At 37.2% G+C, this 14226-nt stretch overlaps 2 protein-coding genes across 2 annotated transcripts in view; one reads left to right on the top strand and one right to left on the bottom strand.

Moving 5' to 3' along the window:
* The window catches only part of LOC124790130 (protein melted), a 253327-nt gene that overhangs the window by 67866 nt on the left and 171235 nt on the right, over nt 1-14226 (bottom strand). The window contains exon 15 of the mRNA XM_047257704.1: nt 13346-13485. Within this exon, the coding sequence (XP_047113660.1) occupies nt 13346-13485 (140 nt within the window). The remainder of the gene's footprint in view (nt 1-13345; nt 13486-14226) is intronic.
* The window catches only part of LOC124790131 (tRNA pseudouridine synthase-like 1), a 221931-nt gene that overhangs the window by 153738 nt on the left and 53967 nt on the right, over nt 1-14226 (top strand). The gene's annotated exons all lie outside the window — the stretch shown is intronic.

Below are 14226 nucleotides of genomic sequence, written 5' to 3'. Positions count from 1 at the left end.
CCAAAGAAAGCAGTTGTTGACGGATGTGAAAATTACCGAACTATCAGTTTAATAAGTCACAGCTGCAAAATACTAACGCGAATTCTTTACAGACGAATGGAAAAACTGGTAGAAGCCGACCTCGGGGAAGATCAGTTTGGATTCCATAGAAATGTTGGAACACGTGAGGCAATACTGACCCTACGACTTATCTTAGAAGCTAGATTAAGGAAAGGCAAACCTACGTTTCTAGCATTTGTAGACTTAGAGAAAGCTTTGGACAACGTTGACTGGCATACTCTCTTTCAAATTCTGAAGGTGGCAGGGGTAAAATACAGGGAGCGAAAGGCTATTTACAATTTGTACAGAAACCAGATGGCAGTTATAAGAGTCGAGGGACACGAAAGGGAAGCAGTGGTTGGGAAGGGAGTGAGACAGGGTTGTAGCCTCTCCCCGATGTTATTCAATCTGTATATCGAGCAAGCAGTGAAGGAAACAAAAGAAAAATTTGGAGTAGGTATTAAAATCCATGGAGAAAAAATAAAAACTTTGAGATTTGCTGATGACATTGTAATTCTGTCAGAGACAGCAAAGGACTTGGAAGAGCAGTTGAACGGAATGGTCAGTGTCTTGAAAGGAGGATATAAGACGAACATCAACAAAAGCAAAATGAGGATAATGGAATGTAGTCGAATTAAATCGGCTGATGCTGAGAGAATTAGATTAGGAAATGAGACACTTAAAATAGTAAAGGAGTTTTGCTATTTGGGGAGCAAAATAACTGGTGATGGTCGAAGTAGAGAGGATATAAAATGTAGACAGGCAATGGCAAGGAAAGCGTTTCTGAAGAAGAGAAATTTGTTAATGTCAAGTATAGATTTAAGTGTCAAGAAGTCGTTTCTGAAAGTATCTGTATAGAGTGTAGCCATGTATGGAAGTGAAACATGGACAATAAATAGTTTAGACAAGAAGAGAATAGAAGCTTTCGAAATGTGGTGCTACAGAAGAATGCTGAAGATTAGATGGGTAGATCACATAACTAATGAGGAGGTATTGAATAGAACTGGAGAGAGGAGAAATTTTTGGCACAACTTGACTAGAAGAAGGGATCGGTTGGTAGGACATGTTCTGAGGCATCAAGGGATCACCAATTTAGTATTGGAGGGCAGCGTGGAAGGTAAAAATCGTAGAGGGAGACCAAGAGATGAATACACTAAGCAGATTCAGAAGGATGTAGGTTGCAGTAGTCACTGGGAGATGAAGAAGCTTGCACAGGATAGAGTAGCATGGAGAGCTGCATCAAACCAGTCTTAGGACTGAAGACCACAACAACAACAACATGTTATCTGAATTCTTGGAATGTATACTTTAAGAATTTCAGAATTTTAAGAATGAAACTCTCCGTTGTGCACCGTGTCTCTCTTGTAGCATCTGCCACTTGTGTTTGATGAGCACCTGTGAAACTCTTCTTCATCTACTGAACTAATCTGTGACAAAGTGTTTCTTCCTCCAGACCAGATAACATATTTAGAAAGAGTATCTACATCAAATTCCCACATATGGTCAAACGAAACAATAAGATTTGCCCTAAAAGTGAAATATGTTGTTGGAACAAAGGGTTGTGAATTTTTGAGAAGTAAAAATTACCTACTGGCACCTGCAAGAGCCCTGAGCAGCAACATTGAATCCTTCAAGTTTGCACCAGGTGTTCAGTTTCACATTATCAGTAGTTAGGAGTGAAACTTCATTCTGGATATGTGCAATGAAGACTGTGTGTACTTTCATTAGATGAAATGGCAATGACAACAGTCTGAAGAGATATGTAGGTTTTGTAAATGAAGAATTCAGTAGTTCCCCAGAGATGCAGCTTGCTATCACATTGAAAGAAAATACTTTCCGTAGTAACAGTGTGTCAATGAGGCAAGGGAGAGGTGGACCTGTGCTGGTTCCTAGCTTGTCAGTGACCTTTTGGTAACAAAATATTCATATGCACACTCAGTTCTTAGCTATGCAATTCTTTTCTAGAGAACAAATGTACAAAATATGGACAAAGTTTTCAAACCACAGAAAAGGACCATGAGAATAATAACCAAAAATAGTAGTCACCACATTGTAAAGATCTGTTCACAACATTGAGGATTTTAATCATACCATGTGAGAACATTTACTAATCAGATGTGCACATCAAAAATAATATTGATAGTTACTGCACAAACAGCTCTGTCCACAATCGTGGAACAACTTCCATTTACCAAGAAGGAATAAACATAAAACTAAAAACAGCAGTAATAATACTGAATAATTACTAAAATAAACATATTTAAGACAGCAGTTAAAAAGTATCTGTCAAGCAATATAATCTACACAATGGAGGATTACTTAGATAATAAAGAGTAGGAATTTGGTAAAAAATATAACACAAATAAACAAATAAATAATAACAATAAAACATCTTTTATAACATGTAACATTTTCACACTATGTTTTCTCCTTCTTTATTTTCTTTCTTTTTTCTTTTTTCCCCTTCTTTTTTTTGGAAAAACCTTACTTATATATATTATACAACACTAACATCTTATCTTGTCTCTGAGCTCAATGTCTCACTCATCATAGAGGGGTGCTGATACAGTCTTTCAGGCTAGCAACTGGTAAGACTGATGACATCAGATGTTAAGTCCCATAGTGCTCAAAGCTAGCAACTGGTAAGTTGCAGCATACAAATGGGAAACCAAACATTGTCGCCATGGTCCTGATGTCAGCTGATAGTGCGTGCGATGTTACATTAAGAAACGATGTGTCTATATTAGGTGTAGGATGTTCAGTGACTGGGACTGAGAAATGAATGAACAGTGTAGCACAAGCCCTTTTACATTATTAAATAACTTATTCACAAAACAGTATTGTACACTAGGGATAAACCAAAGGAGGGAACATTGTTTTAAACAAATTAGCCTTTTATTTGGGAGGCTGGAAGCTCCAATCTTCTTCCAGTCATCCTTTTTCAGATTTTCTGTTGTCTCCTTAAATTACTTCATGCACCTGCCAGTATCGTTCTTACTATAAAGCTACAGCTGACTATCTTTCCCATACTTGTCAAACTACACCTGTAAGTATGGAAATGCCTGTATATGTGAATTATATGTTATTTTTGTTTTTCTTAAATTGTAATACCATAAGATGTCCAATATCCCTATAAAAGTGATCCACGGATAAATAAAACTACTACTACTATTACTACTACTACCTATCAGCACTAACCAAAGGGCGTTTGAAAACATGAAGGAACTTTCAGAGTCATACTGTGGCTTTGACTTTACAGTTTTCTGCATTAACGGGGTTTGCTTCAAAATAGATTGTAACAAAATGCTGGTTTATAAATAATGTTAGTGTTTGGCATGTGAGAATGGTCAGCATGAATAAAGTAGTCTCTCTTCGCAGAAATAATGCAGGTAAGGTATGCATTTGAGACAAATGCTGAAATGGTTTGCAACATTCAGTATCAGTCAGAGGAATTAGTGGAGGGCACTACAGACCAGATTTCAGATGTCAACTACAACTGCTCTAGAATTACCTGAGGAACTCTGTTCCAACCAATTAAGTGTCTATCTGCTGACTAGTAGACTGCCAACAGACTGTGTTGAAATTTTTTTATACAAACTCAAGAAATACATTCATCCTACACCCATAAGACTACGGCATGTAATGAGGATCAGACATACTGTACAATATATTCGCAAGTACCAAGATTGTATTCATATGCAGTTGATGATGAGACGATGATGATGATTACTACCTGGATCATTTTTTTAAATCCATACAACTGGATGCTGAGACCCATACAATTGGATGCTGAGACTGAGTTAGGGCCTCAGGCTTCAGATCCTGTAAATACAAGGGTGGTTTGAAAAGTTCTCAGAATCACCACGAGAGGTCAGCACTAGCACAACGAGTTGTTCACGTGATATTCATTGGACTGTTGCCTGTAAATACGTGCCACATCAGTGCTCTTGGAAGAGAGCTGTGGTGGTGAAGTGGCTCAGTTGTTGTTCCCATGTAGTGATTTGCGAAGACGGAAAAAAATCAAGATTTGAGCAGTGATTAAGTACTTCGTAAAGGAAGGCATGAAAGCAAAGGATATTCATGCCGATTTCCAGAATACAGTGGGGAACTCTGCTCCTTCATATTAAACTCTTGCCAAGCGGACAAATGGTCGGGAGAGCTTAGATGATGGTCCGCGCAGTGGTCGGCCAAGATGTGTTACTACTCCAGAAATCATAGCAAAAGTGCACAAAATGGTCATGGAGGATCGCCGATTGAAAGTGCGTGAAATTGCTCATGTTTGCCAGATGTCATCTGAAAGGGTATATCACATTTACCTGAAGAATTAGAAATGAAAAAATTATATGCAAAATGGGTGCTGCGACTCTTGACGCTGGATAAAAAACATGTTCCACTGCCATGACAAAATTACACGAACTAAGGTATGAATTGTTGCCACACCCGCTTTATTCACCTGATATGGCTCCATCAGACTGCCATCTCTTCCCAAAACTGAGAATTTTTCTAGGTGGACGAAGATTCACTTCAAATGAAGAATTGATAAACGGAGTTGACAACTATTTTGCAGGCCTGGAGGAAACTCATTTTCGAGATGGGATCACGGCACTGGAACATTGGACCAAGTGCAATAATCTACAAGGAGACTACATTGAAAAACAAAAAAAAGTTTCAGTGATGTAAGTACTTTTTTTCTATTCCATTCCGAGAACTTTTCAAGCCCCCCATGTATTGACATTATCATATTTTAGTGGAGTTCACCAGTAAATCCTGGTGCAATGATGTGTCCAACAGACCGTGCTGAAAATGTTTTTCCGAAATACAGGGTGTACATAAAGTCCAGGAACACTTTCAATTATTTATTGCAGAAGAACCAAAAATTGTACAGATATCATACGTATGTCATTTTGAAGAGAAACGCTGAAAGCTTTTTTTCTTGCATACCGCCACAGCGTAGTTTGGTACAAACTGGTGAGTTTAGGTGCGGAGCAAGCTGTCTGTGTATTGGAGTACGGCATAAACAAGTGTGCTACAACTGTTCAACAGGTGTTTAGAACCAAATGCAATGGGACTCTCCGTTCATCTTTCAGCAGAACGGGTTTCCACCCCGTTTTCATTGTGAAGTTCATGGGTACCTGAACACGGAGCTGCTGTATCAGTGGATCGGCCGTGCTACAGAAGAGGACATCTGTTTCATGAAATGGCCTCCCCAAGCACTAGATCTCATTCCGTGTGACTTTTTTCTGAGGGGAAAAATCAAAGATCTAGTGTATGTACCGCCTCTACCACCGTGATGTGGCAGAGTTCCAGGAGAGAATATGGGAAACGACTGCCACCGTCAACGATGACATCCTGGAACGGATATGGCAAGAATTTGATTACCGTATTGACGTCTGCCAGGTCACTCATGGTTTGCATATCGAATGTTTGTTAAAAAACTCTCAGTTTCTCTTCAAAATGCAATATGTATGCATCTTTACAATGTTTGGTTCTTGTGCAATAAATAATTGAAAGTGATCCCAGACTTTATGTACACCCTGTACAGTTATGAACTATTAAAGATTGAGAATGTACCTCTTCATTTAATGACAATTTCTGTTGGTTCTGTTGAATGTGTGAAAGGTTCTTTCTGTCTTGATCATGACTATTTCTGACGATTTTTTTTTCTGTGAGACCCCACATTTTTATTAAAGATTTAAATGTATTTTTCAATAGTAAACCAATGCCACTAAAAGTTCACTTACTTGGTCAAATGCTGACGCAAAGAAATAAGCAGTGTAATTTGGTCAAACAAATTGTTGCTACTGCAGAAATTTGATACAGTTTTAATAAAAGGACGCACTTCAAATTTTTACTGTAGTACGGTATATTGATAATTTTTACTTATGGACTGTCTGACAGCAACTGAATAAAACGCAATTTTAGTGCTATACACGTTTCGCCTTTATTTTCTGCACGGCATCATCAGTGGCCTGGAATATGTCCATATGTTTGTTATTTAATTTACGTTTTTGTCGTTGTGCCTATAGGTTATAAAAAGTTCTGGTGGTTGGTATTTCCTATTAAGTAGTAATGTTTTAAATGTACTTACAGGTTGGGTGGACAATTTCTTACATATTACACTCCTGTTGCATTTTTGGTGTTGTTCTTCTTCTTATGAACGCCAATTTGCGATTTTTTTTTCCACATTCCACAGCACTATGGACTGAATGCTTGTTTCAATGCAGTATTTTGGTTTCTGTTTTTGCCAAAGTTCGAATGTTATTGCCAAACTTTCGAGTTTAATTATTGAAGTATCTGTGATCTGTTTGTGTATGCATTTGTGTGTGTGTGTGTGTGTGTGTGTGTGTGTGTGTGTGTGTATTTTGGTGTGGTATAATTTTTTTGTGGACTCTGTGTGTGTGTGTGTGTGTGTGTGTGTGTGTGTGTGTGTGTGTGTGTGCGTGTGTGTGTCCACATGGTGAAGGGGGAAGAATTTTTTTGTTTTATGTTATCATTTCCTTTACTAAGTGTTGTAGGGAGCCTGTGCTGATGTGTGTTTGTTCATTTATCACATGTTTGTTTTCTGCTACGGCTTTCTGGATGTGGAAGTTTTCTTGCATTTGTATAAGATGTTTGTCATGGCTGCTTGTTCTCATTATTTTCATTTCTTGTTTCATGTTTGTGGGATGATGGTTATGGTGTTTTAAATGCTCTGCAAATGTGGAATGGTTTGTTTCATACTTCCAACATCTGATATGTTCTTTGTATCGTGTTTCAAAATTCCTGCATGTCATGCCTATGTATACTGCATCACAACTTTGACATTCAAGTTTATATATTCCTGATTGTTGGAATTTGTCACTCTTGGTAGCTGGCTGGCTTAGGTGTGATTGGAGGGTTTGCCCAGGCTTATATGCTATTTTGAAGCCTTGTCTCTTTAGGATGGATTGCATCAGCATCGAAGCATACTAGTGTTGAGTTTGTATCTGTTCTTGGGCACCATGACTGACCTCATTTGAACTCTTCTGTCAAGAGAGTTAATTTGGAGTTGGAATGGCTGCTTATGTCGGGTGCAGGATCACACATTGGTGTGGTTCCTGTTGATTCTCTCAATAGGTGGGATTATACTAAGCATGGCCTTCACCTCAACAGGAAGGGGACGGGTAAACTGGCTGGGGAAAATAGCAGGAAAGCTAAAGGCGGGAGGCACTGTCATGAGTGATAAAATACAAGTGGTTATAGGGTTCAGAAAAGACCCTTTTTTAGGGTAGCGAGGACAGAAAGAAACCAAATTTTAAGAAAGGTTAGGACTGAGACAAACCTTCAGTTTGAGAAAGATACCAAAAAACATAATTCTAGCTTATTACATCAGCATAAACAGCTATTGGTTAAGAATTTTTAACAGTCAGCAGATATTTTAACTCTACACAATTTTAACTCAGTCAATGTGAAATGTCAGTTATCTTTATGGCATCAAAATATTCGAGGACTGAGAAATAAAATTAATGAATTAATTATCTGCATAGATGAATTAAGAGTCTTCAAATCCAGCAGACATAATCTGCCTCTCTGAATGTAATGTGACCACTGGTATAGAACTTTTTTAAGTGTTACAGGGTTTAGGTTAGCATCTCACTTTTGTAGATCAGAAATGGAGAAAGGAGGAGTTGCCACATTCATCAGGAACTGTCATAAATTTAAGAACATAGACATTCATAAATTTTGCCTAGAACAGCATATGGAAGCATGTGCAACAGAAGTAGAATTTCACAAAAAATCCTTCATAATATTAAGTGTATATCGAGCACCTGCAGGTAACTTTAATCTGTTCGTAAACCACCTTGAAGCTGTACTGGCCCATTTAACAACCAAAAACAAAGACATAGTGGTTGCTGGTGATTTCAATGTAGATTTCCTTAAAGACTCTCCCAATAAGAACTTATTTGAGTTAGTAACACTATCATTCAACTTAATTCCCACTGTAAAGTTCCCCACTAGGGTAGCCAATTGCTCACAAACAGCTATTGATAATATCTTTATAGAAAAGTCCAATGAACAAAATTATATTACAAAACCAATAGTCAATGGCCTCTCAGACCATGACATGCAGTTCCTTCTGTTAAATGTTAATACTGAACAGGATATAAAATCTGTTAAATCTGAGCTCAAGAGGGTAATCAATAAGCCAAAAATTGATTATTTTAGGACACTCCTCAGAGACATTCACTGGACTGATGTTTACAGTGCTCATGGCATGAATGAAAAATATAACACTTTTGCTAATAAAGTGCTTACCTTATTTAAACACTGTTTTCCCCCAAAACTTACCAAGTCTACAAAGAAGCCATGGATTACTCAAGGAATAGGGGTATCTTGTAAAACAAAAAGAAAACTGTATCTGTCAATCCGTAACAGTTCCGATGATGATGCTATAGCACATTACAAGAAATACTGCAAAATATTAAAGACCGTAATACGGACATCAAAGCAAATATATTACAAGGAAAAGATAGTCATATCAGATAACAAAATAAAGACTCTATGGGATATAGTGAAGGACTGGTATAACCAGACATGAAGAGGGACAAATAGCATTAAGAGTAAATGACACATTGGTGACAGACGTGTATAGTGTTGCAGAACTTTTTAACAAACATTTTATAACTGTTACTGGCAAGATGGGGTTGTCAGGTTCTGTAGATGCTGCTGTGGAATACCTCAGACCAGAAATTTCAAGTAACGTCCATAATATGAATTTGACCCTCACTACCCCAGCAGAAATAATATCCATCATAAAATCATTAACATCAAAAACATCTAGAGGGTACGACGAAATATCAACGAAGTTAACTAAAGAACTGAGTTAAGTTACATATTAAGCTATCTGTGTAACCAGTCATTTATCAGTGGAATATTTCCTGAACGGTTGAAATATGCTGAAGTTAAGCCACTGTTTAAGAATGGAGATAAAGAAATAGCATCAAATTTCCGTCCAGTTTCACTTTTGCCAGCATTCTCAAAAATTTTATAAAAAGTAATGTACAATCGGCTTTATAACCATCTTATCTCAAATAACATACAGTCAAAGTCACAGTTCAGATTTCTAAAGGGTTCTGATGTTGAGTAGGCTATCTACACTTACAGTGAAAATGTGTTTAATTCATTAGACAAAAAATTGCAGGCAACTGGTATATTTTGTGATCTGTCAAAGGCATTTGACTGTGTAAATCACAATATCCTTTTAAGTAAATTAGAATATTATAGTGTAACAGGAAATGCTGCAAAATGGTTCAAATCTTATATCTCTGGCAGGAAACAAAGGGTGTTATTAGGAAAGAGACATGTATCAAGCTATCAGGCATCATTCAACCGGGAACTAATTACATGTGGGGTCCCACACGGTTCCATTTTAGGGCCCTTACTTTTTCTTGTGTATATCAATGACCTTTCGTCAGTAACATTACCAGATGCCAAGTTCGCTATGTTTGCCGATGAGACAAACATTGCAATAAATGGCAAATCAAGTGTAGTCTTAGAAAGGTCAGCTAATAAAATATTTGTGGACATGAATCACTGGTTCGCAGCCAATTCTTTGTCACTAGACTTTGAAAAACACACTACATGCAGTTCAGAACTTGTAAGGGGTGTCCCACGAGTATATGCCTAACATACGATGACAAGCAGTGGACAGTGTTAAATTCTTAAGGATTACAGCTTGATGATAAATTCAGCTGGGCGGAGCACACCACAGAACTGCTGAAGCGTCTTAACAAATCTCTATTTGCAATGCGAATTTTGTCAGACATAGGGGATATAAAAACGAAAAAGCTGGCATACTATGCTTACTTTCATTCCATAATGTCATATGGGATTATTTTTTGGGGCAATTCATCAAGCCAAGCTAAAGTTTTCTGGGCACAGAAACATGCAGTAAGAGTTCTATGTGGTGTGAACTCAAGAACATCATGCACAAGCCTGTTTAGGGAACTAAGGATACTAACTACTGCTTCCCAATATATTTATTCCTTAATGAAATTTGTCATTAAAAATTTATCACTTTTTCAAACCAACAGCTCAATTCATGGAATCAATACTAGAAATAAGAATAATCTTCACAAGGATTTAAAGTCACTTAGTCTTGTACAAAAAGGTGTGCATTATTCAGGAACACACATTTTCAATAACTTGCCAGCAGCCATAAAAAGCTTAACAACCAATGAAATTCAGTTTAAGAGAAGCCTAAAGGATTTATTGGTGGCCAACTCCTTCTACTCCATTAATGAATTTCTCAGTAGAACCAACTGATTTGTGGATTACATGTTTCTTACCTTATAAACAAATAAAAAACTTTTTTATTTTAAATTAATTGCATTAATATTTGTAAAATGATTCTTTCATACAGCATTCATTAAAAGATGACGACCATGCCATTTGGGACCTGTGGAATGGTACATTAGCTTATTTGTTTGAGTTGTAAATATTTGTCATGTATTGTTGTTTTTCTGACATGTTCTATATCCTGGAGGACCTCCTCACTATGGATAAATTGGAATGAAAGTAAATCCAATCTAATCTAATCTGATGTTTGCAACTCTGTGTGTTAGTTTATGTGTGTAGGTCATGGTGTACCATCTGGCTCTTTTCTGTGTGGTGTTGCCATTGTGTGTGTTTGTTGAGTGTGTTTGTAAGTTTTCAGCTTGTGAGTTCTCTTGTATTCTGGAAATGTTATGTTTGTTTTGTAATTGTGTTTTTATTTTTTGATTGAGCCTGTGTACCATGTGTGTGTCTTACCCATTGTTCCGAGCTGTTTGTATGATTGTACTCATTTCTTATTCATAGTTTCTCTTGCTGAGTGGGATTCTGTTTAATCTATGTTTACATGTGTCTTAGTGCTGCAAGTTTCTGGCTGTGGGAGTGGTTGGACATGGAATGTCTGTGGCTGTTGGTTTTCTAAAGATGTTAAATGTATGTTTGCCATTTTCTTTTTTTATTGTAATGTCAAGAAAATTTATTTGATTTTCTTTTTCTTTTTCAAGTGTGAATTTTATGTTCTGATGAGCTTTGTTAATTTCTGAATGGAGTTCATCTATTTTTTCACTTGGCTCATCTACCAGACAAATAATGTCATCCATGTATCTGTACCAATATATGATTTTGAAACTTTCATTAGAGGTTATCTTTTCAAATATCTGATTTTCTAGATGACTGATGAAAATGTTTGCTAGTGTTCCTAATATTGGGGATCCCATGGGCAGTCCATCACTTTGTAGATAATATTATTTCTCAAACTGAAAGTAGTTTTGTTCAGCTGTCAGTCTGAGCATATCTGTTATTTCTTTTATTGCGTCTGTGGTGAGGTTGCTGTGGGATGAGAGATTTTGTTCTGTGATTTCTATTGTTTCTGTGATAGGGATGGAAGTATACATATTTTCTATGTCGAATGAAATCAGTGATGCTGTGTGTGGTGCCTGTATGTTTTCTATTAGGTTTCCTGTGTTTATCACTGTTCTGTTGTTTTCTACTTTATAGTGTTTTGTAACTAACTTTTGGAGGTGTTTGCCTATGTGGTATGTTGGGGCTTTCTTGAAGTTGATAACAGCTCTCATTGGCATTCCATCTTTATGTACTTTTGTTTGACTGCGGAGTGTTGGTGCTTGTGAGTTTTTCTGTGTTATGTAGTATTTCTGTTTGTCTGTGAGTGTGTGTTCAATGTTTTTCAGTGTTCGTTTTTTGTTTGCCTGGAATCGTGTAGTTGGATCTGACTTCAATTTTTGTATGGCATTGGTGTTTATATATTCCTTGGGTTTTGTGATGTATTGCTATTTATCCATGAGTACTGTTACATTTCCCTTGTCTGCTCTTGTTGTTAAGCCACTGATGCTGCCTTGCACAAAACAAAGGCGAAACACGTATGGCACTAAAATTGTGTTTTATTCAGTTGCTGTCAGATGGTCCATAAGTAAAAATTATCAATATACCGCAATATACTGTAATATTATACGCAACTGAGGAAGACAGGACTACAAAATCTGAAGATGTCAATACAGTACTCATGGATAAAGAGCACGTCTGACATGTGGTGGCACATCCCTCCGGAAAGCTAGCAGGAACTTGTCGAGCCTATGTAATGCAGAAGCACTGCTGTTGTTAATATGAGACAATCCACTGTGATTCACAAGTATAAATATGGATGCTAATACAGACTTTAAACTAAAATGTTTTAGGATGTAATGGTTTTGAGCATCTTTTTGAGGAAAATCACAAACAAACTGAATATGGTACTGGGGATTAGCAGGAACTAGCTTCACTGGGGCTGCCATGAAATAACTTCTTGTTCACTTAAATACCTGCAAACATTAATAACATGTGTGAAGCACAAGGGAGCCTTTAGTGACATCTGTGGTGGACAAAACAATAGACATCCTGTTGTAAAGTTCTGGCTATAGTTCGTGAGTAATGCAGGGGCTGAAACAATTATCACAAGGACTCAATGGGTGGACATTCTTTTAATGATGACGAAACATATGTTACTGTCAGTAAGGAATTTATTTTTCAAAAGACTGATCACAATTAGTCAATACAGTTTCTGAAATATTTACTGTCTTGAAATGGAAAAGGCAAACAGTTGGAATGCTCAAAGTGGTACATTACTGAACAGAACAAAATGTATAAACACAATGCAGAGGATACTTTTCAAAAAGGTAGAACTAACAAAAATGTTTTACAAGCAGTCACTGTACATAATACTATACTCTGAAGAACTAGATTTGAAGCCACAGTCACTGGAGAAGTATGGATGAGTTGTGTGCCCATAAGAGCTCTCTTGAAGTAACCATAAGCCAAAGATAATGCACATGATATGCACTAATTTTATAGACTTACTCCACTGTAAAGTGAAAACCACATTACACATCAGATTAAATGGAACCAAACAGAGAGAGCCACTTACTACACTCCACATTCAATCTTCTCAAAACATGGTAAAGTGTACTTATCTTTCTTGGTTTCTAGGAATCTCATGTACATCCCTAACACTATGGTTCACATGTCACCGCCTACCACGGGGGAGGGGGCCCAGGTTCAATTCTCGGCAGGGGACTGGGTCTCGTGTGTCCTTCATCATAATTTTCATCATCATTGACTTGCAAGTCGCTGAAGTGGCGTCAGCTAAAAAGGACTTGCAATATGGCGGCCGAACTCCCTCCGAACGGGGCCTTCCGGCCGACAATGCCATACGATCATTTTCCATTTCCATGGTTTACATTTTAGATACATTTGTTCACTTTTGTGTTTACCAGAATTAAAAATAAATAAATAAATAACTCACCTGTAGAGCTAAGAACATAAGATGAATCCAAATACGTGGATTTCTAGTCTTCATTGTGAAGAATGTTCTGTTGTACAGACAATGTTCACCACGTCCTTGACATGCAAAATGCAATTTTGCCACCTTTTTTGCTCGCCTCTCTGTCAAAGAATGTAAAAGAACTTAAGTCATACCTAAATACATTTCATATATAAGTATGAGGTGATGAGAAGTATCTATTGTTCTCTGATGTCTGCTTATATTCTCTTCCTTACAGGGTAACATTCTGTGAACCATATTTTAATTATTAAAAAAATGCAATTTATGTATGATTTTGTTTTCATATGCAATGCATTGTGATAATGTCAAGTTGTCAATAAAAACTGTAAATCAAATTACTTATCATTTATATAATTAGGTTCCTTACTCCTCATTAGATGAATATCATCAAAATGTGATTGTACACAAGAGATTCATGAACTTAAAGGAAATCTATGAATGCATACATGGAGGTGGTCACATGTAAGAGCTGTACATTTGCCTACTGCTGAAATGTGATCGTGATACACAAAAGCATAATGAGATGTGAAATGAAAAGTACTAGTCCAAGTGGGAATTCTCCCTCAACATATATTTTTTTCCAAACAACTCCCAAGCCTCCGATATTTGTCAAACAGTGTCCTTCACATACCTCTACCACCTTTCCTGTTCTTCATCTAATTTTCCATCTCAGCTACACTCCACCTGTACCTTCCTTTCCTTACCTACTTCTCTTGTACCCCAGATCCTCCAGCTTCACCAGCACTAATTTCCTAGTTTCTTCCAGCAGCTCCTCATGCTGATCCTCACCATTCTACATTTACACCTACATACATACCCCATAAGCCACCTGACGGTGTGTG

The sequence above is a fragment of the Schistocerca piceifrons genome, chromosome 3 (genome assembly GCF_021461385.2).
Source record: "Schistocerca piceifrons isolate TAMUIC-IGC-003096 chromosome 3, iqSchPice1.1, whole genome shotgun sequence".
Taxonomy (NCBI): domain Eukaryota; kingdom Metazoa; phylum Arthropoda; class Insecta; order Orthoptera; family Acrididae; genus Schistocerca; species Schistocerca piceifrons.
The sequence above is the reverse complement of the archived record's forward strand: the minus strand, read 5'-3'. Positions and strand labels throughout refer to the sequence as shown.